Here is a 20,523-nt window from a genome sequence, read left to right as displayed (position 1 = left end):
GGCCAGCGTCCAGAGCGAAGCACAGTGTGAGGGGATCTGAGGAGCCAACAGAATACCTAGCACGCCTAGACCCTGGATGGAGCTGGCGGGGGGTGAAAATGGGATAATCATCATAAATTCCTGACAGGCAAATGCTCACTCACTACTCATTTGGTCAGACTATCCATTTGGCATTTACTTATCAAAAGGCTACAACGTAACCTTTATTTTCAGGGGGGCAAATCCAGGATGAAAACAAAGACATGCGGTCATATAACCAGAGTGAAAAACAAAACTTTTACAAAGTTGACGGATAACATTTATTAAAACATGTCATACAAAAGGGCATGGTCTCTTCTATAAGAAGAAAATATTAAACAGTAACATTCAATTAAGTAAAACCATGCTGTACACTGAAGACAGCAATATATAAAGACAAAACTATTCAACTTTTGCAACACAGGCATAACATTTCACAAAATATCAATAAGATATGCACCTAATGATAATCTGTTTATCATCAAATGGTTTTGTGGCCTAAGAGTCACCTGACTTGCATAAATAAAGTAATTTTCTGGAAGAAACATTGGGAACCTCATAAAAGGAAAGAAGGCAGCAGCAACTGACATTATGACACAGGCTTCAAGCAACATTTAAAAAAAAAAAAAAGGTCACATTTGCAAAATGTGTTCCAGCATCTTCCCATTGGGCACTATCAGTAGAGATCAGAAATAAGAAACATGTACCTTTAAATATATAAGTAGCAAAGAAAAAACCCAAACAAACAGACCCTGGTTTTACTCAACAAAGTTAGTGACCCATGAAAGCAATTAAATCACAACATTAGTGTGGCAGACGGGGGTTGGGGAAGGGGGCAAATATGCTGCATGGTTTCCAGCGTCCCTAAATGAGACCTTCATAAAGACAAACACCTGTGGAGCCCCCCCCACGCCGCGGGCTGCGGCAAATCCCCGCCCCCAGGACAAACGGGCTGCTTCTGCTCCGCCCCCATGTCACTTGGGCAGCAGTATGCGGATGCGCCCGTCTTGTGCCTCCACAGGAAGAGGTCACTGAGACCAAGCAGCTCTCCCAAACAGACAGAAGCCAGCGCCGGGTCAGTTTAGCTCAGCAAACGGCCACGAGAATGGAGAAGACCCTTTTGGGAAGACTCTTTGAAAGTCGTGGCCTGCAGAAGGGATTAGAGGAAGGTGAGATCCAGAAATCAGAATCAACAGGCTGGGGCCCGGGAGAGCCTGAGGGTAACCCTCAACACACTCGAGGAAAGGCTACACCAGTCCTTCCTTAGACAGTGATCCCTACTTGACCAAGTGGATTGCTGTAATGTGTAGATCTAAAATTAAAGGCATGGCATAAATACTCATATTAAATTCCACGGGTGGTGCCTTGAAGCCCTTTCCCACTGGGACTGGAGAAGAACCACAGTTAAGACTCAAAGTAGGGGACAAATACTTGGTTGTAGGCCATTAACACGATCCCTGAAAGACTGTTTGGAAAATGTTACCCACAACTATCCAAACTCATTTGGAAGGATAAAGATTTTCTAAAGCTGTACTGAGGCTATGGAGAGAGACTATCCAACCCAGAGTGGGTAGGAGAAAAAAGGTAGTAATCCAGTACGATCTCCTAATCCTATAAAGCAAAGTTTATAAAAATTCGCTTTCACTATCCAAACTAAGGCAATCTCTTTCCCCCAGCTCTCTGAACATGGCCAGCATTTCAGATGCCCAACCACCTTGCAGGGTCTAGCTGACCCAACTAGCAACCCGAATTTTAAAGGAAACCCCAACTACCATAAACAACTTAAAACAGCAGATGTGAGGAACTTACACTTTAAATTCTATACTTAGCTGATGTACATCTAAGGATTTCAATAAAAGACACCTTTCTTCACCACACATGAGATAAGTCCCAGCACAACTGACTACTTCCCAAATTGTCACCCAAGGGCTGCCCACCACTCCTGGCTGAACGAGAGTTCTTTAACATTACTCGTAACAAAGGTGCTGTGCTAATTTCAGCATAACTGAAGAACCATGATTTTTCTGGAATATTTTTATTTTACCTCTCAGACTCTTCTCCCAAAATGCCCCAATGCTCATTTGAATACAATCTTTAATGGGAAACAGCACACCAAACCTTCCAAATCATTAGAAAATGATCTGCTAACACCACGGGAGAGGGTGATCAGCTTTTGGCAGAACAAAATGGCTTCACTGCCTTGGTACTAAAATCAGTAGGAATAAAAAAACCAATTTCTTCTCACACCTAATGGCTAGGATCATCCCTAAAACCCACGGGCTTCTAACACGAAAAAAAAAAAAGAGAAGGAGCAATTGAACTCTGCTGGCACAGTCACCTCTACACACATCTGTCAGGTATGCAGAGAAAGGACTGTAACCGTGAAGTTTTGACACAAAGAGAATATTAATGTGGCAAACAACCAAGAGGTAATATCTAGTTTCTACGTTAAAAAAATCAATATATATATATTTATAATAAGTTTTAAATACAAAGTGCTTTTTATATATCGAGAATGATACAGTGTTAATGAACAGATCCCTGTTTTGTAATGTTGATTACAAGAGTTAACTGGTAGATAAGTACTTCCTTTCCCCTTTCCAGACAACGTTCAACAAGTCAATGCCTTTGTGGTTGGAGCTTGAGGACGGGAGGCCATTGCCAGCAATGTGTACCACATTAGAGCAAAGCCAAACTTTTAAAACAAAATTTTACCTCAAATCCAGGAAAAATTATTTTTATTTTAAGGAAAAAAGTTTCCACTTAGAAGTAAAAGACCAGTAATTTGTGGGAGAGCCGACATAATCGTAGCACCCTGTCCTACCCTGGAGAGGCCTTCAGGTGTCTGACACAGCCTGAAAGCATTCTGAACGGAGGCTTCCTTTTTAACCTAAAACATCTGCCTGAGCTGCAGGAAAGGTCCAAGAACAGCAGCTTTTCTTCCGGCTTCTGGTGCGCGCAGCTACGTGGACCTGTAAGTTTATGCAGCTTTACCTAGAATTTGGGAACATGAATCTGGAGACTACCTTCTAAAATTAGGATTCCTTCTTTCCCCCTTTGAAAACACCTTCCAGCACCGCTAAAGAATGGCAGCATTAGCTCAGTGTGCCCCTCTAAGACTACCTCCCCCACCAGTGTATTTTCAAGACTCCTCTTGCTTTGCTCTGCCGCCCAAAAGTCTGCTACTCAGCAACCCTTGCTGATAGCTGGGAGTGTCACTGTAGCCCTCCATAAGCTTCCACGCACAGGGAACTCTCAGCCATGACTTCTGGCTCATTCCCACTAACCGTGGTCACTCACTGACCTCCTCAGGAAGCATCATAATCTGAGAGAGAAATGGCTCAGCAGCCAATGGTATCATGGTCAGAGTCAAAGCAGGCTAGACGCCTACTAGCCGCAGAGCAGATCCCACTGTGTGGATGCTATAATTAAACAGGATTTGGGACAGCAAACCAATTAGAAATACCTATCTCTGGCACCCTAGAGAATTACAATTAGATACAATTGTCCAAACTAAATGTTAGTACTAAAATACAAAACTTTGCCTTATCAAGAGTCTGAAACACATTGTGAGAGTGGCATCTTAATAGAAATTGAAGCTTGTACCGTACGTTGTTTCATACTTAGAACGTCACCCTCTTAGCATCTCCATAGTTAAAATACCCTTTAGAGAGAATAAAACCAGAGAAGAGGGCTCTGTTAATCACTTTTGCATCCTAGGAATCACATTATCTGTAGCTTTTACATTAAGTAGCATTTCACTCAGTGAGGCGGCTACCAAAACAAATCCACGTTACCTAAGTTATCTACGGTGAGAGCTAAATAAAATTCCAACATGACCTTCTAATAAGTGATCAAAATCGGCTGCCACCTGAAACAGAACTGGTAGGCTGGAGTCCAGTTCCAAGTGCAGGTGTCTCTATCACCAAGTCCACCTGCCTGGATCACAACAACGGGCCTGAAGTTTTACCTCGCCAGCTGGGAGGTGGGTTAACTTCTCCCCGTTACCCACTCCAGGCCTGGACAGGAACATACAAATTTGAGGAATTAGATTTTTAAATTGGCCTACTTAGAGCTGGTCTTTCAGAAATATCTTCCATTTTTTTTTAAGCTTCTCTCATAATAGCAAGTAGCACGCATCATCTGTGCCCAGATTTGCATAATTACCATAGTTTATTTTTGTGCCTGCCACTCAAGGGCCAGATCCTATTTTTAGTTAGCCTCAGTCGTATTCTGCTCAGCCTTTGCAGCTTCGTAGGACTTGGTACAAGAAGTCACATGCCTGTGGAAACTGTCCCTCCACATAAATCTCTTTGCACAGATATTACACTCATACGGCTTGATGCCTGTATGAATTTTCATGTGGCCCACGAGATGATGCTTCATTTTGAATTTCTTACCACAGACACCACAGCCATAAGGCCGAAGACCGAGGTGCATGCTCATGTGTCGATCTCTCTGACTCTTGTGAGTGAAACTTTTCCCACACTGACAAGGATACAGCTTGTCGGTGGCTGAGAATCCTAAATGGGAAGCTTCTTCTTTAATCCCTGTTACCATTTCGATATTCTCACTGTAGCCTGATGCTAGGGCAGCCTCCTGTCTGTGCCCAATGAGATTCCCATCTGACCTCTCTCCGGAAAACTCTTCCATGGAGGAGCCATAGAAATCCACCTGCTCGTCATAATTGCTTTCATCAGCCTGTTCGTCAAACTCTGCTTCCACTTTTTTCTCCCCGATGTGAAAGTCCTCCTCTACTCCTGAAGGCTGGACCGAGTGCTCCGTCTGCATGGTATTGATGGACTCAGTGACCTGGTGCTCGTCGTAGGTTGCGTGCACATCCATGCCCTCACATGCCTGTTCAAAGCGCTCGGGCTTCACGTGGATCCAGCGTTTGTGAGCCATTATGCTGGGCTTGCTGTACATGGGCCGGGTGTAGTGGAACTCGGCACCGTCGCTGGCCCCCTCCTCCCCATCCTGGCTTGCCATTTCTGTGCTCAGCCGGTCATGCTCTGTGGACGAGTTGCTGGGAAGGTATTCCTGCTCAGTGAGCTGAGATGACAGCTCATCTTTGGTGCTCTCCTCTTCATTCTCTCCATCCCTTAGTTCCTGGGCTTTGGGGAAATCAGCATGGCCCCCAGAGCCTAGCTCAAAGCTCTCTACCAGGCCATTGTAACTACTACTACTTGGAGACTGGTGGTCACTGCCATGATTTAGCTTCTGACAGAGTACTGTAGGATTTCCCTCTAAAACCTCAGTGCATTTGTCTACCACATGCCACATCTGGAGGAAGCTTGCTGCTGTTAAGTAACTAACAATTTCTGGAGCAGGCATGACTAGACGTCCCGTATAACTAGATAAGAGAATGTTCTCGAATACTCTTGGGTTCATCACATCAGGTAAAACAATTCTCCTGCTGTTTTTCAGGAGTACCTGGTCACAAAAGTAGGGTGAACTGGCAGCAAGAACAGCTTTGTGTGCCCGGAAAATGTGGCCTTGGACAACAATGGAAACATCACATAATTGTCCTTGCTGGCGCTGCTGGTTCAGTTTCTGCAGAATTGTGCTGGAAAAATCAGGAAATTCTACTCGAAAAGAGTTTGTTCCAGGCTCCATTTCATCACAAATCTTGTTTGTTGCTACAAGAGAAAGAAAAATTAGTACTAATTCTAGCCCAAAGAGGAACTTACTGATCACTAAGAAAACTAAGACAAGTTCCATAGTTCCATCCAGTCCCCTTGCCTGTGGGCACCAGTGGAAGAGCATTTATCCCCCAGAGCAAGGCTTGCAGGTGTGAGTATGCCAAAAACAGGAACCACCCACCACCTTCATGGTAACAACTCTCAATTTTGCCTATGTCTGTGAATGAGAGAAGGGAATCCACAGAGATGTGATCTGTAAGCTATACAAATCTCCTAAATAAAACAGAGTAAATACTTCTACTCCAAACGAACATGGCACCTATCCAAAGGACAAAATTTTTAAGGGACCTCAGATTCGATCCACATTTGCCAAGTTGGGGTAAGGAAGTAAGGATGGAATTGTAAGAAGGAAAAACTATGTAACTTCTGAGACAAGAATGAACTCAGCAACTGTAAGGAACAGCAAGACCATTAGGCTATACGCCAGCACGGGAGTGAGAGGAAAAAGGGGTCAAGTGGCCAGAAGAATCTTGCCTTTGGTCCTGCAGCACCACAGGGGCAAACTCACCAAAGCCCCAAACAGTGTTTCTCTGGTGGCCATCAGACTTTGAGCCCTTTAGGAGCTTCTGATGTGAAGCAGAATGAAGTGGGAAGGCAAGGTATTCCTTCTGTTTGGTGGTCTCCAAGTTGTTTATAGACCAAAGAGCATAGTAAATATTGTCCCTGTTACTGAATGAACTCAATCCAAAGATAAAGCTAAAACAAAGAATAAAGGATAGCCTGTGCTGTTACTGTAAATATATTTTGTGGGGTAGTCAAGCATTAGAGAAAATTTCAAATAGCAACAATCAATAAGATAAACTTCGTTTGAGATCCTGCTCACACACCGTAATTCCACAGTAAATTAAAATAAACCAGTAAACCCGAGAGATTTATTGGCGCTGTCACCTGGTTCCAATACTATATCCAAACACTGTTAAATGCCAGATTTTCTAAGTATGAGATTAAAAACAAAACAAACAAAAAACCCCCCAAAGATTGAAAGTCATCTTCGAGAGAGAGGGAGAAAGACCAAGAAAAGAAACCAATGTTTCTTGAGTAATTACTATACAGCAGGGGCTACACACCTTTTTTTTTTCACTTAATCTTTATGACTCTGCAAATGTGGAGACTGATATTCTCAAGTTCAGCTATTTCAGGTAACTTTCCCAAGGTTAAAATAAGAGCTAATTTTTACGAAATTGGGATTTGATTGATTGTAGGTCTCTATGACTTCAAAGCCTATGCTATTTTCCCTATAACATCACTCTGCCTCTTCTAAGAAGATGCCAAAATACCATGTTACTCATTATTAATTTTTAGAGGTAACATAGTGTTTTTAGAAAGAAATATTAATTTATGGCTATACCTCTTAAAACATTTCATGATAATTTAAAGCAAAAATAGACCAGGAAATAAACTATTCAGGTATTTGTAATTTCAAAAGGAGAAGTTAAGGGCGCCTGGGTGGCTCAGTGGGTTAAGCTGCTGCCTTCGGCTCAGGTCATGATCTCAGGGTCCTGGGATCGAGTCCCGCATCGGGCTCTCTGCTCAGCGGGGAGCCTGCTTCCCTCTCTCTCTCTCTGCCTGCTTCTCTGTCTACCTGTGGTCTCTCTCTGTCAAATAAATAAATAAAATCTTAATTAAAAAAAAAAAAGGAGAAGTTAAGTAGTATGTAAATGTAAGACTTAGAAAGTGTGGAAATTCTGAGAACTATATCTGGGTATACAGATTCTCTGCTAGATCACATCACTGTAGAATTTGGATTTTAGCTATTTAAAAAAAGGGGGGGATAATATACACATGTAAAGGCATTTACAGAAACTTGTTTAAAAAACAAACAAAATTCTTCACCATTTGTTCCTATTCCTCCTCCCAAAGAAAATCACCATTAACAAACTCATATATTTCTAGAAATTTTTATATGCATATATCAGACCAGATCATATATATCCTTTAAAAATCCTTACCCAAATGGGTTCATTACCTACATTTTATTCTGCATTTAGCTTCCGTCACTTAATAGATTTTGGGAGAACTTCTGACATGGTATAGACTGTCTCCCCAAATTCATGTTGACATCTATTCCCTCAATGCGATTGCATTTGGAGGAGGGTTTTTAGGTGGTGATGAGGTCCCAAGGGCAGAGTCCTCATGAATGGAATTACTGCTCTTATAACAGAGACACAGGGGCACCTGTCTGGCTCAGTTGGTAGGAGCATGTGACTCAACCTCAGGGTAGAATTCAGTTTAAGCCCCACACTGACTGTAGAGTTTACTAAAAACATTAAAAAAATTAAAAGAGACACAGAGACTACTTTGCCCTTTTGCCCATGTGAAGACACATGGAAAAGACGAGTTAGCTATGAAACAGGGAGTGGGTCCTCTCTACACACAGAATCTGCAAGCGCTTTGACCCTGGACTTCTTAGCTTCCAGAATTCTGAGAAATAAATTTCTGTTGTTTATAAGCCAACCAGTCTATGGTATTTTGTTACAGTAGCCCAAATGAACTAATGTACTATATTAGCACAGAAAGAACTCATTCAGTTCTGTTTAATGACTATATAGCTCCTGCTATATGGACATATCCTAATTTAAGCAACTTTCTTCTTATAGAATTTCAATTGTCTGGGCTTTTGAAATTAAAGAGCAATGCTATTATAATATATACAATATAATTATACATCTGTGCATAACTATCTTAGCATATCTTTGGAAACATCTATAAGATAATTTCTACCAATGAAACTGCTGGGCCAAAGGGCTGCGGATTTGACATTCTGATATATATTACGAAGCCACTTTCCAGAAAGGTTGTACCAAGACACACTCCTACCAACAAGGAACAACAAGATTTACTCCTCCACACTCTTAACAACACTAGATATTATCAAACCAGGGGGAAAAAAGTTTCCAAATCTCCTAAGTGAATAACCCATAATTCATTGTTGTTTTGATCAACATTTCTTTAATTATGAATGAGAATGATATTCTTTGTTCATGTTTACTGGTCATTTGTTTTTCCTATAAATTATCAGTCATATTGTTTGCTCAAATAAATTGGGCAATTAATCTTACTGATTTGTAGTTTTTTGTAAATGAAATTTATAACTTTGAAATGTATACAAATTACCCAATCTTTGCTTTTATGGCTCCAGGGTTTTGTATTAGACACAGAAAGGCATTTCCAACTCCAAGATTATTTTTAAAAAGTAAAAAGCATTCCTTTTTTTCCCCTGGTGCCATTTTTTTAAAAAGCACTTAAATGTTTAATACACAAAGAGTTTGTTTCGGCATAAGGAGTAAGGTTAGGATTCCAGCCCCTTTCCCTCCAAAATGTCTAGCCTATTTTCCCAACACTACTACTGAATACTAATCTTTTCCTTAAGATTTCAAGTATCTTTTGTGGAATCTTAAGTGACTGAGAACAAGACTTAAAAACCATTCTACAAAAATAAAGGTCATAAGTGATATTAAAGGAAGTGGTGAAAATCAGTCCCTCCGCCAAAACAACCAGTAAGCTGCTGAATAATCAGAATCAATTATTTCAGAACTCTGGAATCTGATCAGACACTTGTAGCAACCAAGACAATGCTGGCTGAAGGGAGAGGCGTTGAACTTCACCAAGAGACCTGTATGCACAAAGCAACTATAAACCCCATTCCTCACCCCCGCGCCAGTCTGTGGGACAGTGGCCCACATTCCTGAAGTGGCTGGCTCATACCAGGGAGGACAAGGATGACATCTTTCAAAAGCTGGGCTTTGCATTCTGGCCAGTACGGTGGGTCCACATAGCTTTGTTTCGGCCCACTCAAGCAGCAGTGTCTTCCTCAGCAGCATCGATCATAAACTTTTTTTCCAACCGTAAGATTTTTTTTTTAATTTTTTAAAAAAGATTTTTATTTATTTATTTGACAGAGATCACAAATAGGCAGAGAGGCAGGCAGAGAGAGAGGAAGGGAAGCAGGCTCCCTGCTGAGCAGAGGGCCCGATGCGGGGCTCCATTCCAGGACCCTGGGATCATGACTTGAGCCAAAGGCAGAGGCTTTAACCCACTGAGTCACCCAGGCGCCCCTTGACCATAAGATTTTTGAAAAGACAAACACACCCCCCTGCCCATCCACCCTCAGGGCCCGAGTCCAAGTATTTAAGGAAGTCTGTCAGGTCACATGCTGACCATATAATAAAGCAACAGAAACTTCAGCGACTACATGCAATAAGGGATGTAGACTTTGCAAAATCATTTGGAAAAACTGTCATGCAAACAAACTACTTCAGCCCTCAACAAGTAACAAAAGAAATCCCATAGGATAGGAAGAATCTGATTTCAAGAGTTAACCATATTAGAATACATAAAACGTTCCAGCTCTCAACCAAAAACTACGAAGTATACAAAGAAAAAGGAAAACAGGTACATTCATAAGAAAAAGAATAGTAGAAACTATCCCTGAGGAATTTCAGACATTGGAATTACTAGCTTAAGTTGTTAAATCATCTGCCTTGTATGTGCTAAAATTCCTTAAAAAAAAAAAAAGACAAACTCCCAAAACCCCACTATGGACAAAAAACCTAAAGGAAATCAGGAGAAAAATGTCAGTAAAGAGACAGAAATGATAAAAACGAACCAAACAAATTCTGGAGCCAAGAATAATAGCTGTGTTGTGGGCTGCATTATATCCCTTCAAAATTCATGTTGAAGCCCTGACTCCTCAAGTACCCTAGAACGTGATTGCTATGAGATTTTGAGTTGTTGTTAGGGTGGACCCTAATCCACTCTGACTAGTATTAAGGAATGAAATTTGGACACACAGAGAAACATGTGAGGCGCGCACAATGTGAAGATACAGTGAAAAGGTGGCCATCTGCAAGCCGAGAATAAAGGCCTCAGGAGAAACCAAATCTACCAACACCATGATCTTGGTCTTTTAGCCTCTGGAATTGTGAAAAAACAAATTCCCCTTATTTAAGCCATCTAGTTTGTGGTGTTTTGTTTGAAAGACATAGGAAACAAGGGGCGCCTGGGTGGCTCAGTGGGTTGAGCCGCTGCCTTCGGCTCAGGTCATGATCTCGGGGTCCTGGGATCGGGCCCCGCATCGGGCTCTCTGCTTGGCAGGGAGCCTGCTTCCCTCTCTCTCTCTCTCTCTGCCTGCCTCTCTGTCTGCTTGTGATCTCTCTGTCAAATAAATAAATAAAATCTTAAAAAAAAAAAAAAGACATAGGAAACAAATACAAGTTGAAATAAAAAATTTACGAGGAGTTCAATGGCAAATTTGAATAGGCAAAGAAAAAAAAATCAGCAAAAATCAGCAAAAAAAAAAAGTCCTTGAGCAAACTCAAGGACAAAGCAATTCCAACTATCCAGCCAGAGGGATAGAAAGAAAAATGAAGAGAAATGAGCACAATCTGAGGTACCTGTGGGACACCATCAAATGTACCAACATGCCCACCATAGGGATCTCCAAAGAAAGAAAAGGTAGAAACAATATTAAAAGAAATATTGGTAGAAAACTTCCCTTTATAAAAGACAAACCCATACATCCAAGAAGCTCAAAAAACTCCCAAGTAGAGTAAAATTAAAGAGATCCACATTAGACACACTAGAAGTTAAATAGCAGGAAGTCGAAGACAAGGGACTTGAGAGCAGCAAGAAAGAAGTGCCTCATCACATAAAAAAGGATCTTTAGTTAGATTTACAGCTAATTTTTCATCAAAGACCATCAGGGCCAGAAGGCAGTGGTATGACATTAAAAGTGGTAGAAAAAAACCCCATCAACTTGTAATTTTCTATCTGGCAAAACTATCCTTTCTTGAATAAAGGAGAAATTAAGACAGTCCCAGATAAACAAAAGCTAAGGGCACTCATTACCAGTAGACCTCCTCTACCAGAAATGATAAAAAGGGATCCATCAGGCTGCTATAAAAGAATACTGGGTAATAATTCTAAGGCACATGAAGGAATAAACACCACTGATAAAGATTAGCAACGTAAACATAAAAGCTGTTATTATTCTTTTGACTTATAACTCCTTTTTTTCCTGTATGCTTTAAAAGATAAATGCATAAAATAGTTATAAATCTATGTTGATAGACAACATATGAAAATGTAATCCATGACAATAACAGGAAGGGGGAGGGATACATATGTAAGTAACAGAGTGTGTACTACTGAAACTAAGTTTGGGGGTGCCTGGGTGGCTCAGTTGGTTAAGCATCCAACTCTGATTTCGGCTCAGGTCATGATCTTAGGGTGCTGGGCGTGCTTAAGATTCTCTCTCCCCCTCTCCACATTTTCCTGCCCCCAACTCGAGTGGACTTGTGTGCTCTCTCTTTAAAATAAAAAAGGACCTGGGCGCCTGAGTGGCTCAGTGGGTTAAGCCTCTGCTTTCGGCCCAGGTCATGATCTCAGGGTCCTGGGATCGAGCCCCGCATCGGGCTTTCTGCTCGGCAGGGAGCCTGCTTCCGCCTCTCTCTCTCTCTGCCTGCCTCTCTGCCTACTTCTGATCTCTCTCTCTGTCAAATAAATAAAAAATAAATCTTAAAAAAAAAAAAAGGAACTAAGTTTGAATTAGTCAAACTAAGTTGCTGCTAAGAGGTTAACTGTAAACCTCAAGACTATACATGGAAAGAAAAGAAAAGAATCAAAATGGCATACCAAAGGAGAGTAAATAAATGTTTATATATATATATGTATATATATATATATATATATATATATTTTTTTTTTTAAAGATTTTATTTATTTACTTGACAGAGAAAGACACAGTGAGGGAGGGAACACAAGCAGGGGGAGTGGGAGAGGGAGAAGCAGGCTTCCCATGGAGCAGGGAGCCCAATGTGGGGCTTGCTCCCAGGACCCTGGGATCATGACCTGAGCCAAAGGGAGACGCTTAATGACTGAGCCACCCAGGCGCCTGTTCTTAACAGTTTTTAAAAGGTAGTAATGGAGGAATTGTGGAACAAAAAACATACAAGATATATAGAAAACAGCTAAATGGTAGAAGTAAATCCTTCCTTATCAGTATTTAAATGTAAATGGATTACACTCCCCCATTAAAAGTTGGAGATTGGCAGAATGGATTAAAAAACATGATTTATTTATATCTTGTCTATAAGAGACATGTAAAATGAGAGAAAAGATATTCCATGCAAAGAGTAACCAAAAAAGAGTTGGAGTGGCTATATTATTATCAGACAAAATAGAATTTAAGTCAAAAAGGTTACAAGAACAAAGGACATTATATACTGAATAAAAGGTTCAATCTATCAAGATGATATAACAGCCATAAACATATATGTACCCAACAAGAGAAATACATATGGGACAAAATATATGAAGCAAAAAATGGACAAAACTGAATAGAGAGGGGCGCCTGGGTGGCTCAGTGGATTAAAGCCTCTGCCTTTGGCTCAGGTCATGATCCCAGCCCAAGTCTGGCTCTCTGCTCAGTAGGGAGCCTGCTTCCCTTCCTCTCTCTCTGCCTGCCTCTCTGCCTACCTGTGATCTCTGTCTGTCAAATAAATAAATAAAATCTTAAAAAAAAAAAAACAAACAAAAAACAACAAACTGAATAGAGAAACAGACCAATCTACAACAACAGGTGGTGACTCTAATTTCTTTCAGTATAGAAAAAACCAGACTTAGGATCTATAAGGAAATAGAGACTTAACATTACTACAAATCAATGACACCTAAAAGAATACAGAATTGGGGCGCCTGGGTGGCTCAGTGGGTTAAAGCCGCTGCCTTCGGCTCAGGTCATGATCCCAGGGTCCTGGGATCGAGCCCCGCATCGGACTCTCTGCTCAGCAGGGAGCCTGCTTCCCTTCCTCTCTCTCTCTGCCTGCCTCTCTGCCTACTTGTGATCTCTGTCAAATAAATAAATAAAATCTTTAAAAAAATAAATAAATAAAAGAATACAGAATATAAAAAGTAATAAAGCTCTGATACATGCTACAATATAAACATGGAAAACATGCCAAATCATGCTAAATTAAGCCAGACACAAAAAGACACAATTGTATAATTCCACTTATGAGAAATATCTAGAATGGGCAGATTCAGAGACAAAAAAGTTGATTAGAGGTTATCATGGGCTGAGGGGAATTAGAAATGGGAGTTATTACTTAATGGTTTCTGTTTGGTGTGATGAAAAAAACTGTGTGAAAAAAATTGGGGGATTAGAAAGTGGTGCTGTTTGCATAACATTATGAGTGTAATTAACGCCACTTGAAAATGGTTAAAATGGTAAACTGAGTGATGTATTTTTAAACCACACATTAAAGAGAAAAAACAAACCTGGGAGAAAAAAAAATCACGTAACTTTATTTTCAACCATGTCAAGGTGGTAATGGTCCTTAAAATTTAAAAGTATCTGACTTCTGGGGTGCCTGGCTGGCTCAGCTGGTGGAGCATGTGAATGTGACTCCTGATCTTGGGGTTGAGTTTGAGCCCCATGCTGGGTGTAGAGGTTAAAAATAAAATACTTTAGAAAAATATAAATAAAATACAAGCATCTGACCTCTACCCCTTAACTTTGGGTGAGTGTGGTATTTCTACACATTCCCTGATCTTACTAACATGCAAAGCCTGAAACTCTCCTTTGGGTTTTCCTGCTATATAAGCCTATTTATAAGCTCACAAGCAGTTGTTACCTATATTAATAGTATAGCTGTTGTATCAATTAAAAAAAAAAAACTTTGATAGAAGTTAACTCACTGCAATAAACACTTAAATAAGTACACCACCATGAACTACCATATGCAAAGTACTGTGGGGGAATTTCTAAAATGATCAAGGAATCTCACTGTACAGAGTTTATAATCTGGTAGGGGAGATTAAGAAAAATGAATACAACTGTGTTATTCAAGGAAAAGCCTGATAAAAGCACCAGAAGAGAATTAAAAACTCAAGAGAAATTCAGAGGAGGGGACCTGGTATACCCTACAGTCATATGTCCTTTCACAATAAATTTCAGTATCACCAGATTAAGATGGAAGACTTGAAAGCAGTATATAATTCTTCCCATCTACCATATCCTAACCAAAATAATCTAGGAAAAATGAAAAAATTGGCCTTAGTCCTGGAAACTAGTGACCAGAGTTATCTGGTCAAACTTTAATTAAGGACAGAGTTGAGATGGGGCCAGACTGAAAAGACATATTACTCCTGCAACTCCACCTACTACGTCAGACAATCCTGGTATAGTAGCAGCAATCCTGAGAGAAGAACACTAATGCCTGTTCATTCAAAGGTCCATCCATGGCTAAAACTGCAGAGTGGACTATGGGACAGGTCCTGCAGATTAGCAACATTCACAGCTGGATATACTGGAATACCGAAGGTTGCACAGTGCCTCAGCAGAAATTTTTTTAAAAACTTGACATGAGAGCGTGGGGCTCAGGAGTAGCCCCAGGAAGGAGGTAGAGACATTTGCCAGCTGGGCCAAGACATGTTGAGTGTCTTGCCTTGAGCTTGGGTTGCAATCTTGGGGTCCTGGGATCCAGCCCCGTGTCTGGCTCTCTGCTCAGTGAGGAGGTCTGCTTCTCCTCCTCACTTTCTCTCTGTGCGTGTGCTCTCTCAAACAAATAAAATCTTAAACAAACAATTTCCCTAACACAGAAGAAAATGCACAGAGCTCAAGCTCTCCTAAGAGTACCTAAGACCTAGCCTCTGGCCCAGCCATTCAAGTTAACCCCTGGTGTCAGGATGATTCAGCCTGTCTTTCAACTAAGAGCTAAGAGATGATTCTAACAGCATTCGTGTATATGGTAAAACAAACAAATAAACAAAACACAAACAACCCACCCACAAAGGTGGAAAATTTTCAGACCCAAGCAGAATGTTTCCCATTAAAGAATTAAAAACCTGACTGGTCAGGGTGCCTGGGTGGCTCAGTGGGTTAAGCCTCTGCCTTCAGCTCAGGTCATGATCTCAGGGTCCTGGGATCCAGGCCAGTATCAGGCTCCCTGCTTGGCAGGGAGCCTGCTTCCCTCTCTCTCTCTGCGTGCCTCTTTGCCAACTTGTGATCTCTCTCTGTCAAATAAATAAATAAATAAATAAATAAAATCTTAAAAAAAAAAAAACAAAAAAAAAAACCCAACCAAACAAAAAAAAACCACACCTGATTGGTTTCATTCCGTAAGTACATGGGGTCTGTAAATAACAATATTCTATAATAACAAAAAAGAAAACATTAATGGATAAACAAAGAGCACAGTTTTGTTGTTGTTTTTTAAAGCAAGCTCTATGCCCAATGTAGGCTTGAATTTAAGACTCCAAGATCAAGAGTCACTAGCCATGCTGACTGAGCCAGACAGGCACCCCTAAAGAGCACAGCTTAGATAGCATTTTTATTTTTATTTATTTAGTTTTTATTTTTAGTAGGCCCCATGTCCAGTGCGGAACCCAATGTGGAGCCTGAATTTACAACCCTGAGATCAAGACCTGAGCTGAGACCAAGAATCAGATGCTTAACCAACTGAGCCATTGAGGTGCCCCTCTAGATAGCATTTTAAATTTTATTTTTTTAAAAGATTTTATTTATTTATTTGACAGAAAGAGCAAGAGAGCACATGGGCGTGCGCGCGCACACACACACACACACACACACACACGCAGGGGGATAGGCAGAGGGAGAATCAGACTTCCTGCTGATCCTGGAATCATGACCTGAGTGGAAGGCAGACACTTAACCGACTGAACCACCCAGACGCCCCTAGACAGCATTTTCAAAATGTTGATTCCAGGGGCGCCTGGGTGGCTCGGTGGGTTAAAGCCTCTGCCTTCGGCTCAGGTCATGATCCCAGGGTCCCGGGATCGAGCCCCACATCGGGCTCTCTGCTTGGTGGGAAGCCTGCTTCTCCCTCTCTCCCTACTTGTGATCCCTGTCTGTGAAATAAATAAATAAAATCTTAAAAAAAAAATGTTTTCACAAACTTATGAAAACATGGTATTTATGGAAAAAGAAAAAGCCGATGACTTGGAAGATGCAGAGAAACTAATAACAGAGCAGAAATGTAAACAGGCGATTAGGTGCAGAACCACAACAATAGAAAATGGAATCAGTGATGTGGAAGGCACTCTAGGGGAACTTCTACCAGAATGCAGGAAGAGAATAAAATTATGAAAACAGCAAGAAAGAAGAGAACAAAACAGGAGAAAAGGGAATAGAGATCCAATGTATGGCTAGTTAGTGTCCTTCAGACAAAGAATTGAATAGAGTAGAAGGAAGAATCAAATAAAATATTTAACAAAAGAAAATTTCTGAGTGAAAAATCTTGAGTATTCAGAAGTCTTCCTTCAGTAGTGGGGCAAATTAGCCCCAAACATAATGTAGCTTTGATCCTGTTAAACAGATCTTGAAAATAAGCCTCAAAGGGATCAAACCATTTAGAGTATCTACATAGTACTGAAATATCCAGAGCCCAAGAAAGTAAAACTCATGCCTACTGTCTAATGAAAAATCACCAGACATGCAAAGCAGCAGGAAAATATAAACCATAATAAAGAAAGAAAAAAATGTGATCAACAGAAACAGACCCAGAAATGACAAATTTATATAACTGGTAGAAAATTTTGTATTCCATATGTTTAAGAAAATATAGCTTTCCTGTATTTAAACAGGGAAGCTATTAAAAAAAAAAAAAAAAAAAAAAAACCCACACACACCCAAATCGGATTAAACACAAATAAGCAGGGGTGCTTGGGTGGCTCAGTTGTTAAGTGTCTGCCTTTGGCTCAGGTGATGATTCCAGAGTTCTGGGACTGAACCCCACATCAGGCTCCCTGCTTCTCCCTCTCCCCCTGCTTGTGTTCCCTCTCTCGCTGTTTCTGTCAAATAAATAAAAAAGTTCTTTAAAAAACAAAACACAGATAAGCAAACACTGAGGAATAACACCACTGCAGAAAAAAGATCAGTGAACCTGAAAACACAGCAAGAGAAACAACCTAAAATAAAATGGGGCGGGGGGTTGGGGAGGACCAAAAAAAAAGGAGAGGGGAAAGGGAAATGAAGTATCAGTGAAACTTGAGACAACTTTAAGGCACCTAATTGGAATCCCTGAAGGAGAAGAGGTGGAGGGTAAATTTACTTGAAGAAATAATAGTCAAAATCTTTCCAAATTTCATGAATACAACAAACCCACACATCTAAGAACCTCAACAAATTCTAAGCACAAGAAGCATAAAGAAAATTCCCCCAAGCTATACCATAATCAAATCACTTCAAACTAGTAAGAAACTCTTAAAAGTAGCCAGAGGGGAAAAAGACCCATTCTGTACAGAGAACCAAGGATAATAAAGGCTGCAAACCTCCTATCAGAAACAATGTCAGTCAGGAGACTGTAGACAATGCAAGACAGTCGTCTTCAAAGTACTAAAAGTAAAAACCTGTCAACCTATATTCTATACCCAATCAAAATAGCTTTCAAAATAAAGGCAAAATCCTTGTTCAGATACAGAAAAGATAGTGGAATTCACCATCAAAAAGGTCCAAAGTCAAAAGAATGGGTTTATGAAAACAGCAGTAAGCCAGGTAACATTATTAGTATCAAAGTAAGAGTCAATGTAAAAAGTATCAAATGGGACAAGAGCTTATTGTTCTTACTGCTTTTTTGCAAGTTTATTGTTAGTTGATGAATTCCATAATTCATAATGAGGGTTATCTTGCAAACTGTGTGTAAATGTAATATAGTCTCCAGGAAACAAGAGTAACAGAAACATAACTGTAGTAAGATACATAATTTTCCCTCTTTTAATTCTTAAATCAGGTAGGCAAAGGATAACTGGAATGTAGAAACTTAGACAGGTATCACCGGTAATGCTAATTTAAATGAAACATACAACTTCTACAGTCTACAAATAACACATCTTCTTTTAAAAAAAAAAAAAAATCTTCTTTTTAAATTTTTTTAGGACATTTGCCAAAAAATAAAAAAGAGAGAAAAAAGTGGGCACACACACCAGAGCACATCTGATTACACGTGATTACACATTGTAATAAGTCAAGAAATATTTAAGAAAAAATCTTAAAACCCCCACCCAATAAATTAAACAAAATTCTTAATTCTAAAACAATGAAGAAACTAAAACTGGAGTGTCAAATTCACAAAATTAGGAATAAAAAATGGACTATAAAAACATTATAGAAACTTTAAGATAGAAGACAATTCCACACTAAATTTCAAAATCTCATGGATAAAAAATTTTACAGAGAAGTATAAATTATCAGAACTGACCTGAGAAGAAAAAAAAGTCTGAACAGATTACTGTGTAGCAATTCTGAAATAGTTCAAATGATTTCCAAAAGCACACCAGGCCTAGAATAATTTATAGGAAAATTTTGTAAAGCAAATTAATTCCTATGCTGTATAAACTGTTTCAGAGGGGAAAGAGGAGCAAGGGAATAACAGTGGGAGAAAACCTACTACTTTTATTTAAACTCTGGTATCTTTTTTTTTTTAAGATTTTATTTATTTATTTGACAGACAGAGATCACAAGTAGGCAGAGAGGCAGGCAGAGAGAGGAGGAAGCAGGCTCACTGCTGAGCAGAGAGCCCGATGCGGGGCTCGATCCCAGGACCCTGGGATCATGACCTGAGCGGAAGGCAGAGGCTTTAACCCACTGAGCCACCCAGGCGCCCTATTATGCCATTCTTTTGGCAATAAAAAAGAATGAAGCGCTGACAGATGTGATAACATGGCTGAACCTTGAAAACATGATGCTAAGTGAAAGAAGTCAGATACAAAAGGCCACATCTTGGATGATTCCATTTATAAGAAATGTCCAGAACAGAAAGATTTATAGACAAAAAGTGAATCAGTGGCTGTCAGAAACTATGGGGAAAGGAAAGGGTAGTGACTGACTGCCAATTGGGGTTTTTGGCGGGGGGCGGGGGGCGGTGATAAAAATCCTCAAATTAGGGCGCCTGGTTGGCTCAGTGGGTTAAGCCGCTGCCTTCGGCTCAGGTCATGATCTCGGGGTCCTGGGATCGAGTCCCGCATCGGGCTCTCCGCTCAGCGGAGAGCCTGCTTCCCTCTCTCTCTCTCTGCCTGCCTCTCTGTCTACTTGTGATCTCTCTCTGTCAAATAAATAAATAAAATCTTTATAAAAAAAAAAAAAAGAAAAAAAATCCTCAAATTAGATTGTGGTGATGGCTGTCTGAATATACTAACCCACTAAATATACTAAAAAACTTTTAATTGCACATGAATTATATCTTAATAAAGCAGTCTGAAAAATAAAGTAATGCAAGGTAAACTAGTTACTGACAACAAAGTTTCCAAACTGGGTAACTAGGGAAAATCTAATTATAGAGATAACAACAGCATCTACTATTCATTAAATGTGTGCATTGTACCAAAATCTGTACAAAAGCACTGTATATATTTTATCTTAGTCCTCAAAATAACCCACTGAATAGGTATTTTTTATTCCTATCGTATAGAATATGAAACAGACAAAGAGGTACACCACCTGCTTAAGGTCATATAACTAGTGGGTGGCGAAGTTGGGTTCAAAACACTTGCTCAGGCCCAGTATAGCCTGATGATAGTATGAAAGGTAAAGGTCAATACTATTTTCACAAATAAATGGAAATAATCTATAATATACAACACATTCCTAAACTCCAGAGCAAATTATTTACAATCCTCAGACTTAATGATGTACTAGAAATTTTATTTATCTTGCACATAGTTAAGTTTTAAAACAACGACAACAATAACCCAATAGTAACCCAACCTATCCCCACTCACTCCCTCCATAGTTCATGGAGGTTCTCTGGCTTTTTTTTTCTTTTCTTTTTTTTTTTTTTTTTTTTAA

At 40.0% G+C, this 20,523-nt stretch overlaps 1 protein-coding gene across 7 annotated transcripts in view; it reads right to left on the bottom strand.

The window, feature by feature from the left end:
- Nucleotides 1-275: 275 nt before the first annotated feature.
- Nucleotides 276-20,523, bottom strand: part of ZBTB43 (zinc finger and BTB domain containing 43) — a 35,658-nt gene continuing 15,410 nt past the window's right edge. For all 7 annotated transcript variants that reach the window (XM_047700453.1, XM_047700455.1, XM_047700451.1 and 4 more), the window contains one exon: nt 276-5,657. In XM_047700453.1, coding sequence (XP_047556409.1) covers nt 4,231-5,634 — 1,404 coding nt within the window. In that variant the 5' untranslated portion in view covers nt 5,635-5,657 and the 3' untranslated portion in view covers nt 276-4,230. The remainder of the gene's footprint in view (nt 5,658-20,523) is intronic.

Source organism: Lutra lutra, chromosome 13 (assembly GCF_902655055.1).
Source record: "Lutra lutra chromosome 13, mLutLut1.2, whole genome shotgun sequence".
Taxonomy (NCBI): domain Eukaryota; kingdom Metazoa; phylum Chordata; class Mammalia; order Carnivora; family Mustelidae; genus Lutra; species Lutra lutra.
Note: the sequence above shows the minus strand (reverse complement) of the source record. Positions and strands in the feature narration are given on the sequence as shown.